This window comes from Carlito syrichta, unplaced genomic scaffold (assembly GCF_000164805.1).
Source record: "Carlito syrichta isolate Samal-C Ts95f unplaced genomic scaffold, Tarsius_syrichta-2.0.1 Scaffold314997, whole genome shotgun sequence".
NCBI classification, from domain to species: domain Eukaryota; kingdom Metazoa; phylum Chordata; class Mammalia; order Primates; family Tarsiidae; genus Carlito; species Carlito syrichta.
In genome coordinates, this window is record NW_007259093.1 from 341,034 (window position 1) to 358,261 (window position 17,228).

General features: G+C 42.0%; 1 protein-coding gene across 1 annotated transcript in view; it reads left to right on the plus strand.

Moving 5' to 3' along the window:
• LOC103274839 (coagulation factor VIII-like) overlaps positions 1 to 17,228 on the plus strand; it is a gene marked incomplete at its 3' end in the record, with an annotated part of 111,613 nt that overhangs the window by 47,016 nt on the left and 47,369 nt on the right. Inside the window, exons 7-12 of the mRNA XM_008072261.2 lie at positions 758 to 979; positions 4,058 to 4,319; positions 4,595 to 4,766; positions 8,825 to 8,918; positions 13,549 to 13,763; positions 14,958 to 15,108. Coding sequence (XP_008070452.1) covers positions 758 to 979; positions 4,058 to 4,319; positions 4,595 to 4,766; positions 8,825 to 8,918; positions 13,549 to 13,763; positions 14,958 to 15,108 — 1,116 coding nt within the window. The remainder of the gene's footprint in view (positions 1 to 757; positions 980 to 4,057; positions 4,320 to 4,594; positions 4,767 to 8,824; positions 8,919 to 13,548; positions 13,764 to 14,957; positions 15,109 to 17,228) is intronic.

The window sequence follows — 17,228 nt, forward strand, 5'->3', positions numbered from 1 at the left end:
GGCTCAGGCAATCCACTCACCTCAGCCTCCCAAGGCGCGGGATTACAGGCTGAGCCACCAAGCCTGGCTTGCTCTGGTATTTTCAATCCAAAAAAAAAGAGATATAGACTGACTGAACTGATTTTTTAAAAAGACCCAACTATATGCTGCCTAAAAGAAACTTACCTCACCTATTGAGACCCATATAGACTGAAAGAAAAGGAATGGAAAAAAGATATTCTATATAAATGGAAACAAAAATCAAACAGGAGTAGCTGTACTTACATGAGACAAAATAGACTTTAAGTGAAAAACTCGTAAGTAAAATAGATAAAGTTCAGTATGCAATCATAAAGAAATCAATTCAACAAGAGGATATAACAATTCTGAACATATATAGACATACATATGTATATATATATGTATATACACACACACACAAATATACAAATATACATATCAGGGCACCAACAGCTATATAAACCAACATCAGGGCACCAAGTCATATAAACCAGTCTGTAGTTTCAAGAAGAAATAAATGGTCAACAGGTACAGATGAAGACTGAAAAATGTCCATTGAACTTAGCAGCATGATGGTGTTCGGTGACCTTGGCAAGAACTGTTGGTCTGATAATCCTAAAAGTCCTTGGTAAGTTTGTCTTCAATACAAGGCAGCAAAAAAATGTGTAAGGTCAACCTATCCATCCTGTGTTAGCAAGTGTTTTCCATTTCAAATTCTCTACTTCTTATCCATAGCTGTGTTATTCCTACTTTACAGGCCTGATTGGATGCCACAGGAAATCAGTCCATTGGCATGTGATTGGTATGGGCACCACTCCTGAAGTGCACTCAATATTCCTCGAAGGTCACACATTTCTTGTGAGGAACCATCGCCAGGCCTCCTTGGAGATCTCACCAATAACTTTCCTTACTGCTCAGACACTCCTGATGGACCTTGGACAGTTTCTACTGTTTTGTCATATTTCTTCCCACCAACATGGTAATATCTTGGATATTACAAATGAGTATTGTAAAAATTATTCTACTTTCAACAGAATTGACTGGACAGTGTACAGTGTGTTGCAGAAGGTGGCATTATATAGTCACTGTGTTAGATCTAAACCGAGATCCCCTAGTTGCTAGCTTTCAGAGTAAAGATTTTATCTTGAGTATAAGAAGGCTTGAGTATTAGCAGTACTGGTGAATTTTTAGTTGAATGCCTGTGATAGGAAGAGAAGTGGTTTAGGAATGAGTGACGTGGGAAGAATGAGGAGAACCATATGTCGTTTGTTTCCCAGCCTAATCCCATCAATCATGTGGAGAGAGGAGCTGCAGGCTGTAGCTGAAGAGATGTTTTATAAGAAATCTAGGGAAATACAAAAAGATCACTGCCCAGGTTGCAACCATAAGGGCTCCAACATATCAGTAAACCTAGAGCAGTAAATGGCAACCGTGAGAGGATATTGTAGTATACTCAACATGAGACACCAGACAGCTGGAAGCACTCTGTAGATACCTGACAGTAGGCAGGAGACACTTGGGAAACTCAGGGCATGTCAGGAGCTAGTGAATTCTAGGAGAAGCCACATGGGAGTGGAAGCTGGTCAGTGTATGTGAGGCATCACATGAGGTTTTCAAGGACTGCTTGATGGGGGCTTTGCAAAAGGTCCACAGCAGGTTAGGAAGTGGGACCTACAGTTTCAAATTTTTTTTTTTTGAGTTGGAGTCTCACTCTGTCGCCCAGACTGGAGTGCAGTGGCTGCTCCCGGCCACCGCAGCCTCGCCTGCTGGGCTCCGGCGACCCTTCTGCCTCAGCCTTCCGAGTAGCTGGAACTACAAGCGTGCGCTACCACGCCGGGCTAATTTTTTTGATTTATTATAGAGATGAGGTCTCGCCAAGTTGCCCAGGTGGGCCTCGAACCCATGGGCTCAGGCAATCCTCTTGCCTCCGCCTCCCAAAGTGCTGGGATTGCAGGCATGAGCCACTGTGCCCGGCTCTAAACATCTTTTCAATGTTAAATTTAATCACGATGGCAATTAAATTCAACACGAGTTATGGAAGGAACAAACATTCAAACCTTGGCAGAGGCTGCTGGAAAACAAATAGTCCCCTGTAGTGATTAAGAACAGAAACCTCTTTTTGCCATCTGTTACATAACATTTATGGGATCTTGACAGGACGTTAAGGCACAAAAAGTGTCATACCAAGTGAGTAACAGGAAGCTGATTCACAAAGAAAATCCTGCAGGCACAGAAGAATAGGTCATTTACTTGTAACAAATTAATCATTGTCTAGTTTGAGCCTGATTCAGTTTAAGAGGAGTTTCTTTTCTGTTTTATCCTTTTCACAGCTTCTATTCACTAATTTGATCCTAATTTTTTCAGAAAAATGCTTTATCTTTTATCTTATTGGAGTTTGGACAAAACCCTTCATTTTTAGATGGAGACTGAATTATGTTTATGCCTCATGAGCCCCAGACTACTTGTGTGCTGCTCTTGAAAGCTACCTTGTTCCCCATAATCCACTAAGCAGATTGCCCTCCTTAGAAGTTTTTGATCTTCAAAATAACCCTGGGTGGACATGGTGGCTCACACCTGTAATCTCAGCACTTTAGGAGGCCAAGGTGGGAAGATTGTTTGAGCCTAGGAGTTCGAGAACAGCCTGGGCAATATAGCGAGGCCTTGTCTCTGCAAAAAAAAAAAAAAAAAAATCAAAAGATTACCTGAGCATAGTGGCATGTGCCTATAGTCCCAGGTACTTGGGAGGCAAAGAAGGAAGAATTGCTGGAGCCCAGGAGTTTCAGGCTGTGGTGAACCGTAAACGTGCCACTACACTGTATTCTGGGTGACAAAGTGTGACCCTGACTCAAAACGAAATATCCCTACAGTATAAATAGCGCAGGGATTGTTTTTATTTTTTGAGTTACAGTCTCACTTCGTGCAGTGCCACGCTCCCGACCACCACAGCCTCGACCTGCTGGGCTCAGGCGATCCTTGTGCCTCAGCCTTCCACGTTGCGGGACTACAGGTGTGCGCCACCACGCTGGACTAATTTTTTTATTTACTGTAGAGGCTGGTCTTGAACACACGGGCTCAGGCAATCCTCTCACCTCGGCCTCCCAAAGTGCTGGGATTATAGGCTTGAGCCACCATGCCTGGCCGGGCAGGGATTATTATTATCCATATTTTATAAAACACAAAGATGAGACTGAAAACATTGAATAGATGTGTCATAGAGTTTACAACTAGTCACAGGCAAACATGCTCTTAAAATACATATCTCCTTGATTTTAAGTTGTGTCTTTTAATGTTTTTTTTTTTTGAATTGGAGTCTCACTTTGTCGCCCAGACTGGAATGTAGTGGCACACTGCTCACGGCCACCACAGCCTCGACCTTCTGGGCTCACATGATCCTTCCACCTCAGCCTTCCAAGTGGCTGGAACTACAGGCGTGCACCACTATACCCAGCTAATTTTTTGGTTTATTGTAGAGACGCGGTCTCGTCATGTCGCCCAGGCTGGTTTCAAACCCGCAGGCTCAGGCAATCCTCCACCTCCAAAACTGCTGGGATTACAGGTGTGAGCCACTGCACCCGGTCTCTTTTCATGTTTTTATGAATTTGAAATGTGTCTTGAAATTTATATCTGCACTAACATTTTTCCTGATAAACTGTTGTTAAATCAATGACTTGTATTATAATTCAATGGAGAGCTGGTCTGGCTTAGGCTTCCAAATGCTGAAAATATGCAGTTCTTCAAGTCTCCTTGTTTATAACTTGACTATGGGGGTGTGATAGGCTCAAAGCCAGTTCCAGAAGGGAAATAAGAGCAAATGAGTGAGTTTTGAAAAAGAGATAAAGCATATATGGGGGAGAGTCAAGCAGAAGGGAAATGGGGAGTGCAAAGACCAAAGGAAGAAACCAGCAAGTACCATAATCCATATAGAAGAGTGGCAAAAGGGATATTGGTCTGGAGAAGGGGGGCGTTTCTTAGGAAACATAATAAGAGGGAAAGAAGTCATCAAAGTTAAGTGACAGTCTTGTAAGAGTCTGGTATTGTTTGGCTTGTCTGACTGCAGATGGCATGGAAGCTTATGTCAAAGTAGACAGCTGCCCAGAGGAACCCCAAGTACGGATGAAAAATGATGAAGAAGAGGAGGATTACGATAATGATCTCCATGATTCTGAAATGGATGTGCTCAGATTTGATGATGACAACTCTGCATCCCTTATCCAAATTCGCTCAGTCGCCAAAAAGCACCCGAAAACTTGGATACATTACATTGCTGCGGAAGAGGAGTTCTGGGACTACGCCCCGTCGGTCCTCACCCCTGATGACAGGTCTGCACCTTTTGACTCCTGGTACCCTGCCTTCTCCGTACTCAAAGCGTTCTTACAGGTTATTCGAAGCAACAAATCCTTAAGCCACGTTTAGGGTCAGATACAGGTATGGAATCAAATGGCAATGACATTCACCTGTTTGGAGACTAACGTAGAGATGCTTCCTTTTTTTTCACCCCTTGCCTTGATTAAATCGTATCAGCTGTTTTAGAGTTGAATTTGAGCATACCTAGAATTTTCCACTCTAAGTTAGCATCTTTTTGTCTTTCAAATAGAAGTTATAAAAGTCAGTATTTGAAGAATGGGCCTCAGCGGATCGGTAGGAAGTACAAAAAAGTCCGATTTGTGGCATACACAGATGAGACCTTTAAGACTCGTGAAGCCATACAGCATGAATCAGGAATCTTGGGACCTTTACTTTATGGGGAAGTTGGAGACACACTGTTGGTAAGTTGAGAAAAAGATTTAAGGTCTGGTAAGAAGAAGAGGGCTGGAGGGTTTTGAGTGTATCAGTTACTTCACAAATCAGCCTTGTCTCCAATGGACACGCTCTTTTAAAAATTATAAATATTACACAAATGAACACTGACTATTTTTATGTGATGAGAAAAATATTTATATGTTGTCTTCATTTTTGTTTCCATGGTTAGTAGTGAAATAGTATATTTTTCATGTTTGTTATCTATTTGTATTAACTCCCTCTGTGAATTTCCTGCTTGTAAATTTTGTCCAGTTTTCTATTTGGGTGATCATCTTTTGCTTATGCATTATGGATTTTGACATATTGTTTATATTTCAAGTATTTTCTCACTTTGTCACATGCTTTAACTTCTTTTTTTGAGTTAGAGTCTCACTCTGTCGCTCAGAGGCCGCTCCCGGCCACTGCAGCCTCGACCTGCTGGGCTCCGGCGATCCTTCCGCCTCAGCCTTCCAAGTAGCTGGAACTACAGGCGCGCGCTACCATGCCCGGCTAATTTTTGATTTATTGTGGAGATGAGGTCTCGCCAAGTTGCCCAGGCGGGTCTCGAAGCCGCGGGCTCAGGCCATCCACTCACCTCCGCCTCCCAAAGGCACGGGATTACAGGCTGAGCCACCAAGCCCGGCTTATTCAGCCATTTAAAGAAAAGAACTACTCATACAAGAAAAATGTGGGTGAAACTACAAACATTATGCTATGTTAAAGAAGTTGGGGAAAAAACTTACATACTGCATGATTTAGCTTATGTAAAACATCCAGAAAAGGCCAATGTATAAAGAAGAAATACCTTTAGCAATTGCCAGGGGCTAGGTGGGGAGCAGAGATTACCTGAAACCCAGAATGAAGAGTCTTTTTGGAGTGATGAAAATATTCTAATACTGGATTGTGTTAATGATTGCATAACTCTACATATTTACTAAAAACCAATGTACACTTATAATGGGTAAATTTTTTTTTTTGAGTTGGAGTCTCACTCTGTCACCCAGACTGGAGTTCAGTGGCGGTTCCCAGCCACCGCAGCCTCGACCTGCTGGGCTCCGGCGATCCTTCCGCCTCAGCCTTCCAAGTAGCTGGAACTATAGGCGCACGCTACCACGGCCGGCTAATTTTTTGATTTATTGTAGAGATGAGGTGTCGCCTGCCCAGGCGGGTCTCGAACCCGGGGGCTCAGGCAATCCACTCACCTCAGCCTCCCAAAGGCGCGGGATTACAGACTGAGCCACCGAGCCCGGCTATAATGGGTAAATTTTATGGTTTATAAATTATCCCTTCGCCGGGCATACTGGCTCAGTCTATAATCCCAGCACTTTGGGGGCTGAGGCGAGAGGATTGCCTAAGCCCAGGGGTTTGAGACCAGCCTGGACAACTTGTTGAGACCTCGTCTCTACAATAAATCACAAAAAGTTAACTGAGTGTGGTGGTAGTTCCAGCTACTTGGAAGGTCGAGGCTGCGGTGGCCAGGAGCATGCCACTGCCCTCCAGCCTGGGTGACAGAGTGAGACTCCAACTCAAAAAAAAAATTATCCCTCAGTAAACACGTTTTTAAATGGACAAAAACAATCAGACAAAACCAGGTTATATTTAAAGGAATGATGATAAGCTATTATGGTTACTAATGCTGTGCACTCGTTACCTCTAAACTTAGTCGTTGAAATGACAGCTGTTTCATTTGTCTCATACATTGTGTGTCAGAAGATCAGGCAGGGCTCACTTGGGCAGTTCTTTACCTCTTTGGCATTGACTAAGGTCACTTGGTGTTGGTCTAGAGGGACCAAGACAGCTTCACTCATATGTCTGGCACCTGAGTGATCATGACTTGAAGACTAGTACTATCAGCCTAGCAGGAATTGCTACTTTGTTGGCAATTTATATTAATATTTAAGAAATAAATAATTTAGCCGGGCTCGGTGGCTCAGCCTGTAATCCCACGCCTTTGGGAGGCCGAGGTGAGTGGATTGCCTGAGCCCGCGGGTTCGAGACCCGCCTGGGCAGCGAGACCTCATCTCTACAAGAAATCAAAAAATCAGCCGGGCGTGGTAGCGCGTGCCTGTCATTCCGGCTACTCGGAAGGCTGAGGCGGAAGGATCGCCGGAGCCCAGCAGGTCGAGGCTGCGGTGGCCGGGAGCGGCCACTGCACTCCAGTCTGGGCGACAGAGTGAGACTCTGACTCAAAAAAAGAAAAAAGAAAATCAAATGTGGTAATCCACTATATTAGCACATAAAAGGGAAAATATCATTTGATAATGTCAATAACTTCAGAAAAAACATTTGTCAAAATTCAACATCCATTCATAATAAAAAGTCACAGGAAATTGTGATTACAAGGAAATCATCATCATTATCCTGAAAAAGATCTGCAAAAAATTTACAGTAACTGTCATACTTGATGATGAAATTCAGAAATCCACCCATCTATCAGGACAAGACACAGTGGATAGATATCACCACCTCTGTTTAATATTTTATTGGAAATCCTAGTCGGTGTCCTTAGGAGAAACAGGAAATTTCATATTGGAAAGGATTATTAGTGAGTTGACCAAATGACTGGGTTTTAAGACAAGAGCGCAAGTGGAAGTTGCATTTTTCTCTTCGGATCGCACAACCTCAGAGCGAGAGGCAAGATGAATGTCTCCAGGGTCCTTCACTGCTGCTTCCATGTTATTTCTTTTCTTTCCTTTCTTTCTTTTAAAGCCTATGCAATCAGATGATACCGCCTGCCATTCTTGCTTAATGCCATAATCAACTGTCCTCTTGGTCATGTTGGCTCATTCAGTGAACATTTTATCCCCAGAACACTGTCTCCCTCTCTCCTGTCCGGGAATTTAGTGCCCAAATGATGGAAAGGACTGAGGGGAAGCAATGTCCTCTGCAGACATCCAAATTTCAATTAGTATGAGAAGGTTCAGGGAATACTTCCTGAAGCAATTGAAATAATTTTTAAAGAAATGGAAAGGGGCCTCTAGCAAGAAATGTAAGTCAGCTAGCTCTCCATATTGTCAGCTGAAGAATCAGGAGATTCATACATTTGGAGATTAGAGCTTTATTTCTTATAAGGGTGGCAGACTTCTGGCCTGCAGGAGGGGAAGTATGGCCTCACCACCAAAAGGCAAGTCTTTTTTTTAAGATTAGAAAATATAGTTTATTTAAAAACTAAATTATAAAGGGGGGGAGAGAGAGAGAGGTAGGGGAGGGGGCCAAAGCTTAAGAAAACATGGCCTGGCCAGCAAGTCTTTCAATAGGACTGGTTTCTGTTTAACCCTTAAGAAAGGAAGTCTAATGGCAGTTAGTAAGGGAGGGGGCATAATGACATGTGTCAGATCTCCCATCCTGTCCTGGCCAGGAATTCAGTTTTAAGGTTTTTCTGGGGCCCCCTTGGCCAAGATGAGGTCCATTCAGTTGGTTGGGGAGGCTTAAGATTTTATTTTTATTTCTCAGTAGCAATGAATTCCTATCCTCAGATTCAGACACCCATGGATTGAAGGTATTCCCAAAAAACTCCGCAACAATAAAAAATAATAATACAATAATAAACAATAATGCAAATAAATAATACAGTATAACAACTATTTGCATAGCATTTATATTGTATTATGTACTATAAGCAATCTGGCAATGATTTATTTTTAATTTTTAATTTTTTTTGAGTTACAGTCTCACTCCGTTGCCCCAGGCCACCGCAGCCTCGCCCTGCTGGGCTCCGGCGATCCTTCCACCTCAGTCTTCCAAGAGCAATGATTTAAAGTATATGGGAAGATGTACATAAGTTGTATGCAAATACGACATCATTTTATGTAAGGGACTTGGGTACCACAGATTTTGGTATCCATAGGGTCCTGGAAGCTATCCCCACACATACCAAGTGACAACTGTAGCAGAGCAATTTAATAAAAAGACCAAATATTTTGAGCACTTTCTAAGTTCAAATCCGTATAATGTGGATACAGGATGAATTTCTATTTTTGGAGTTAGCCCACAGTTTTCTTATTGACCCTAATTGTTTAATCTTATATTTCATTTGTGCTTTCAGATTATATTTAAGAATCAAGCAAGCCGACCATATAACATCTACCCTCATGGAATCACTGATGTCAGTCCTTTGCACTCAGGGAGAATGCCGAAAGGTAAGTATTATCTCAATTTATGGGTCTTTCTTACCTATAGATACAGATAAAGTCACTGCATCAATTACAACTAAAATTATGTCGATCCTTTCCCCAGCTGTTGACACAGGACCTCAAGCCCCAGTCTAAAGTTATACATATCAGGCCAGGCGCTGTGGCTTAAACCTGTAATCCCAGCACTCTGGGAGGCCAAGGAGGGAGGATTACTTGGGCCTAGGAGTTCGAGGTCAAGCTAGGCAACATAGTGATTCCTCGTCTTACACACCTGTAGTCCCAGCTACTCAGGAGACTGAGGCAGAAGGCTCGCCGGGGCTCAGCAGGTCGACGCTGGGGTGGCCGTGAGTGTGCCACTGCACTCCAGCCTGGGCGACAGAGTGAGACCCTCAACGCAAAACACAGTTAAGCAAATCGATTCTAGAAATCCTTAGGTGATGTCTCATGTAAGTTAGTGAAGAGTCGCCTGATATGCTTTCCTTGCTTTGTTTATTTTTGGTTAGGCTTGACCCGTGTAAAGAACATATATATAGGTTTTATTTTTGTACCCAATCTCCATTCTTCGTTAGGGGATTTTAGCCTAATCATATTTGTGTGACTATGGATATATTTGCATGAATTCTGGTAATTTTATACTTTAATTACAATTATTTTATCATTTTATTTATTTTGTATTTTCTTTTTTTATTTTGTATTTTTATTTTATTTTTATTTTTTTTGAGTCGGAGTCTCACTCTGTCGCCCAGACTGGAGTGCAGCGGCCGCTCCCGGCCACCGCAGCCTCGACCTGCCGGGCTCCGGCGATTCTTCTGCCTCAGCCTTCCGAGTAGCCGGAATTACAGGCATGCGCTACCACACCTGGCTGATTTTTTGATTTATTGTAGAGATGAGGTCTCGCTGCCCAGGCGGGTCTCGAACCCGCGGGCTCAGGCAGTCCACTCACCTCAGCCTCCCAAAGGCGCGGGATTACAGGCTGAGCCACCGAGCCCGGCTATTTTGTATTTTCACTTGTTATATGCTTTTATGTTAATGGATTGGATACATATATATATATTCCTTTTAGTCTTTAATTTTTAAGGAATATTTATCAAAATAATAGATGTGTATGCTTAAAGCTACAGAGGGCTGTAAGTCCCACTCCCTAGAGGCATCCATATTTAAGCATTTTTGGTTTAGATTTTTCATGGTTATCTCTAAAGATTATTTATACTGTTAATTCTTTGTTTCTCAATTTTAGACATTATATATTTATTTTGTGTTATGTGAGGATTTAGCATTGGGCTTCTTTCTACTCCAGTTGTTTCAGAGTTTTATCAGTGTTTTCAGTACTTCAATCGGCTATCATTAAAACATTAAAAATATACTAAGCATCTACTTTTTTTTTTTTTGAGTTGAAGTCTCACTCCAGCGCCCAGCTGGAGTGCGGTGGCACGCTCACAGCCACCACAGCCTCGACCTGCTGGGCTCAGGCGATCCTTCTGCCTCAGCCTTCCTAGTAGCTGGAACCACAGGCATGTGCCACTATGCCTGGCTGATTTTTTAATTTATTGTAGAGATGAGGTCTTGTGAAGTTGCCCAGGCTGGTCTCAAACTTGTGGGCTCAGGCAGTCCTCTCACCTTGGCCTCCCAAAGTGCTGGGATTACGGGCATGAGCCACCACGCCTGGCCAGCATCTACTTGTTAATATCTTCACGGTTGGATAATGTCTCTTGACTCCATACTTTGTAAGTTAAGGGCATTAGCAACTGTGCCCTCCCCTCGTTCCTCTCCTCTACCCTTCCTTTTCTCAACTGCTGCCAACCCTTTCTTTACTTTTATAAAACTAAAGCTGATAACATTCACATTTTGTACTGTAATTTAAAATAACTCTTACGGCTGGGCCCAGTGGCTCATGCCAGTAATCCCAGCACTCTGAGAGGCCGAGGCGAGAGTATTGCCTGCACTCACGGGTTTGAGACCAGCCTGGGCAACTTCACAAGACCTCATCTCTACAATAAATTAAAAAATCAGCCAGGCAATTTGGCGAGTTCAAGACCAGCCCAGGCAATTTGGCGAGACCTCGTCTCTACAATAAATCAAAAATTACCCAGGCATGGTAGTGTGCACCTGTGGTTCCAACTACTTGGAAGGTCGAGGCGGAAGGATCGCCGGAGCCCAGCAGGTCGAGGCTGCGGTGGCCGTGAGTGTGCCTCTGCACTCCAGCCTGGGCAACAGAATGAGACTCAGACTCAAAAAAAAAATAAAAATAAAATAAAATAACTTTTTCTTGCTTTATTCTTATATGTATTCTAACATTTAAAAATAAAAAAAGCAGCATTTATTTTCATTCATTGGGTTTGTTTGTATAAACATTTACTATAGAACTGGGTAATATGCTATGATGGGTCTCTTGTCTGCAGTTCCAATGATTTTACTATTAAGAAGCTAAAAACATTGATCTCATAGAAGTAAAGAGTAGAACTGTGGTTAGTAGATGCTAAGGAGGACGGAGGGGGAAAATGGGGAGAGATTGGTTATGGATCCAAATCACAGCTAGATTGGAGGAATAAGTCCTAGTGTTTTATACTGTTGTAGGGTGACTATAGTTAACAATGCTTTATTCTATATTTTCAATTAGCTAGTAGAAAGGATTTTGAATGTTCTCGACATAAAGAAATGATAAATGTTCGAGGCAATGGATATATACTAATTCCATGGTTTGATCGTTGCACATGTATGCATGTATTGAAATATCACCCTGTATCTCATAAATATGTATACTTATGTGACAAAAAATATAATAAGAATCTCAAATAGATTATTCTTATTTATTCCCTATCAGTAGCTCGAAATCATGCTAAATTTTTATTTCCTCAGGACCATACTGATCTTATAATTTTTGTGTTTGTATCCTCAAGTAAGACTTTCTTTTTTACTAGGAAAAGAAATGTATGCTTCTTCATCATATCTCTTAGGCCTTTCAACTTCTTAATCATTTCATTCAATGCTTGATATCCAAATATTTTTCTTCTTAAAGATGTTCTTAGCCGGGCTCGATGGCTCAGCCTGTAGTCCCGCGCCTTTGGGAGGCTGAGGTGAGTGGATGGCCTGAGCCCGTGGGTTCGAGACCCACCTGGGCAGCGAGACCTCATCTCTACAAGAAATCAAAAAATCAGCCGGGCGTGGTAGCGCATGCCTGTAATTCTGGCTACTCGGAAGGCTGAGGCAGAAGGATCGCCGGGGCCCAGCAGGTGGAGGCCGCGGTGGCCGGGAGCGGCCACTGCACTCCAGTCTGGGCGACAGAGTGAGACTCCAACTCAAAAAAAAAAATAAGATGTTCTCGTATTAATAGTTAATGGCTCTAATTTTTCTTACGTACATCTCAAAAATTTCTTATATTGTTTTTCTGGAAGCATATCCTCAAGTAACTTCTAATACACTTTCTGATTCCTTCAGTATCACATGCCACACAGATCGGTTGGTTATAAATAATTTTCCATCCACTCTTTTCTAATATTCAATGTTACCAAGGAGAATTCTAATGCCAGTTTGATTTGCGTTCCTTTCTGGGAGAAGGGCATAGTGACAGAGTTCTGGGGACATTTTAAATGTGTACCCTGAACTTTGGAGGCATACATGAATACAGTTACTGGTATCCTGTTTTTCACATGGAGAATTCCGAAAGCTGTACTGCCTATAATAGCGGGCAAGAAAAGAGGTGAATAGTGGAACTATTTGCCCTCACGCTGTTTGACATGTTTCCTTTGTAACAAATGGATACTGTTGAAAGTAGCTGGGCTTTATCTCTTTTGAAGATACCTTGCCCAATAAGGCAGCTTGGCATGCTGAGGGATACCAGAACCCTGGATATATCACTAGAGGTAATGAGTTGATGGGGAGAGGAGGGTTGTGAAAAGGTAGTTGAAGGAAGCAGCTCTCAAGTCATGGAACTATGCAGTGCTGAGGTCTCTATAGTAACTTCAAAGAAACCATACATGTGTCCTGTGAAAAGACCAGCATTTGGGCACCTGCCTCACAGAAAGCATTGGTGACCAAACAGTGTTGTCAAAGATAGAGCATTCAAACAGCAGAACCTCTTAAACAAAAATCTATTTGCCCTTTCCTCTAATACCTACGTGCCTTCACCCCTGAAAGAAGGAAGAGAAGAAGACCGAGAGATAATGGAAGAACATACTACACCATTCCCTTTCTATAGGTTCCCTAGCCATAGGTCAGGCGTTACTTAACGGGGTAACGGACAGCTCAAAATGGATATAACATTAAAATTTTAATTTAGATTGCATCTTCAGGCAGTAAGTATACCAAAAAATGATGCTTAATGACTAAAATCAGTTCTTGTTCTTATGACTCATTAGTCCGAAAGCGTATCTTAGTTCTTGTTCCCTTTCCTCACAGAGTCTTTGGCATTTATTCAGGCCTTTAACTTTCACAATGAACTATAAAATAAACTATCTATTTTTACTGTAAAAATGCTGTGTAAATCTCAAACTTATACTAGGTACAACTTTAGCTTCCATTTATTAAGAAACTTCATATGTACACGTAGGTGTGTAGAACTCTTGGAATAGCAATGTGATGACCAGTATGTGGCTTGTTATACTCTAATCAAGCAATTTCTGGGTTTGGGTGTGGGTAGGTGTGAAACATTTGAAGGATTTTCCAATTCTGCCAGGAGAAATATTCAAGTATAAATGGATAATAACTCTAGAAGATGGGCCAACTAAATCAGATCCTCGGTGCCTGGCCCGATATTACTCTAGTTTCATTAATCTGGAGAGAGATCTAGCTTCAGGACTCATTGGCCCTCTCCTCATCTGCTACAAAGAATCTGTAGACCAAAGAGGAAATCAGGTGAGCTCTTGCCTTTCCAAGTACTGGGTTTAAAGCTAAAAATGGGATGAGATGCATGTAAACTCTCAGTGTATGTCACCTTATAGCCTGCAGAAAATATGTATAGTGGTCTGCAATGCAAGCCAATAAGCTTTTACTGAATTTGAGTTTGGTGTAATAAACTTGCCTGCTAAATGGATAGGCCAAGGAATCTAGGCCCTAGATTCGTTCTATTATACTCATTCCCAGTCTGGGATTTGGCTCTTTCTAGGTGATCTTGCACATTTTTACATGTTCAGTTACCACCTATTTTCAGATGAGCCCAAAATTTATATCGACAGCTCAAACTTCTCCCCTAGACATCTCATTATGGGTAACTCAAAATCACCTCAAAATTAAACATGTCTTCAGCATGTAGCAGAGTGTATGGCATTTCGTAAGAGCTCAATAAATATTTGTTGAACAAAATACAAGGAAAGGCATAACATATTTCAGAATATGCTTAGAATTTGGACCACTTTTGCTGCTTTAAAAAATAAAGCTGAATTCTCTGAACAAGAAAAGCCTAGTCCTTCACTAAAACTCATTGCTTGACTCTAGAATAATTTTCTGCCATATTGCTGAGGCTTGACTACATATCCAATTGGTTATTTATGATACTTCAGATTCCTGCTAGTCTGAAAACATTTCACTGGTTTAGAGAGCAAAGCACATGAACTTTATTGCAGATAAAACATGTGGCATATAAACCCAAAGGAGTATACATTTGGCTAATTACCTGTCCTGACAAATGTTTCCTAATTATAGCATAGACGAAAGTTTATGAAAGTCACTCTTATTTGACTTAACTAACTTGTTTAAGAAAGACACTAAATAATCACTTGGCTTTTTAGAGAGTTAAAATTCTCTAATCTGAACATGGAGAGAATGGGACTACAGAATGTACCAAAAAATCAGCCAGCATGTGGTCTTGGGTCCAGAGGAAACTTTTGCCCTGAGGACATGTTTGCTCTAAACGTATACTCACTACTCCTAGCACCCACCTCCACTCCCAGGCCATATTATATGGCATATTAGTAATCCTAAGAGAAAATGAAATTGAATCCAAGGATTGGATATACCACATGCATGCCATTGATCCATCATAGACTGCTCGTTCTTACCTAACAGTGTCACAGCATTTCTTTCCCCCCTTTCAATACATGTAACTAATAGATGATGTCAGACAAGAGAAATGTCATCCTGTTTTCTGTATTTGATGAGAACCAAAGCTGGTACCTCACAGAGAATATGCAGCACTTCCTCCCCAATGCAGCTGGAGTGCAACCTCAAGATTCAGACTTCCAAGCCTCCAATATCATGCACAGTGAGTAAAGCAGCACTTGAGTCCATGGGTACTGGATAAGAGAAAATTGATGCCACTAAACTGATGTTCAGATAATGAATGAATTATACACTATGTGCATATAAATATACTAAGTTGCCTATAAATTTGTGTAGCTAATTTTTACAAATACATAAATGTGATGATATGATTCATATTTTAAAAATATAGTCACCATTTTTTTCCTTTCCACGTTTACTTGGTTACCTTTTCCTTTTTATTTCCCATCTCCTTCTTTTATTTTATTTTTATTTCATTTTTTAAAATTTTTTTTTTTTTTTAAGTTGGAGTCTCACTCTGTCGCCCAGACTGGACTGCAGTGACCGCTCCCCGCCACCTCAACCTCGACCTGCTGGGCTCCGACGATCCTTCCGCTTCAGCCTTCCGAGTAGCCGGAATTACAGGCGCGTGCTACCACGCCCGGCTGATTTTTTGATTTATTGTAGGGATGAGGTCTGGCTGCCCAGCTGGGTCTCGAACCCGTGGGCTCAGGCAGTCCACTCACCTCAGCCTCCCAAAGGCACGGGATTACAGGCTGAGCCACCGAGCCCGGCCCTTCTTTTATTTTTATTTTTTTGAGTTGGAGTCTCACTCTGTCACCCAGACTGGAGTGCAGTGGCCACTCCTGGCCACCGCAGCCTCGACCTGCTGGGCTCCCGCGACCCTTCCGCCTCAGCCTTCCAAGTAGCTGGAACTACAGGCGCGCGCTACCACGCAGGGCTAATTTTTGATTTACTGTAGAGATGAGGTCTTGCCAAGTTGCCCAGGCGGGTGTAGAACCCGTGGACCAGACAATTCACTCACCTTGGCCTCCCAAAGTGCTGGGATGACAGGCTGAGCTACCGAGCCCGGCTCCCATCTCCTTCTATATTACGTCTTTCTGCCAACCATTCCATGCCCAGGTAACCCATTTAAAAACATATTTTTTCCATGATTATATAATCATGTAAACACATACATACATTGTATTAATATTCTAGGGTTGCCATAATGAAATGCCACAGACTGAGTGGCTTAATCAACAGAGATCTATTGTCTCACTACTCTGGAGGCTGGAAGTCTGAGATCAAGGCGACACCAGAATTAGTTTCTATAGAGACCTCTCTCCTTGACTTGTGTCCTAATCTCCTCTTCTTATAAAGATGCTAGTCTCTATCTCCAAATACAGTCACCTTCTGAGGTACTGGAGGTTAGGACTTCAAGGTATGAATTTGGGGTGGGGGAGCATAATTCAGCCTGTTGCATACATACATACATATGTGTGTGTGTTTACATATACACACAAATCTGAATGGTCAAAAATATGATGAAAAAATGTCCAGTTGCACTACCCTACAGGGAAATGCAAAATAGAATAACAGTGAGTTGGCACCTGATACATATCAGACTGCCAAAATTATAATTAATAGTGGGCTTGTGAATTAAAGAATATTCTCTCTTTTTTTTTTTTTTTGAGTTGGAGTCTCACTCTGTCGCCCAGACAGGAGTGCATTGGCTGCTCCCTGCCACCACAGCCTCAACCTGCTGGGCTCCAACAATCCTTCTGCCTCAGCCTTCCAAGTAGCTGGAACTACAGGCGAGCGCTACCATGCCCGGCTAATTTTTTTTTAATTTATTGGAGAGACAAGATCTCGCCAAGTTGCCCGGGTGGGTCTCGAATCCGCGGGTTCAGGCAATCCACTCGCCTCAGCCTCCCAAAGTGCTGGGATTATAGGCTGAGCCACCGAGCCCGGCCAAGGATATTCTCATAAAGCACTGGTGAATAACTAGTTTAGTCTTTTTGAAAACCACCTGGTAACATTCATTAAAATTAAGAATAAATGCCTTTTGAAATTCCGATTATGGTTAAAGATGGAATCAGAACACATTGTCCTGTATATCCCATTGAATGCAACTAAAAATCCTGAACAAAATGCATGGAGCACCTGTCTAAGAACCCTGAAAAGATATAATGTGGAAAAAAAAAGATATAATGTGGGTTATACTCACCTACCAGAATTATGGCATCTGTCATAATTCTATGCCCCTTGTCCCAAGGTTTTAGCCTTTTTAGCTTTGGATTGAGGCTCATATTTAGCTTGAATTTCTTTTTTTTTTTTTTG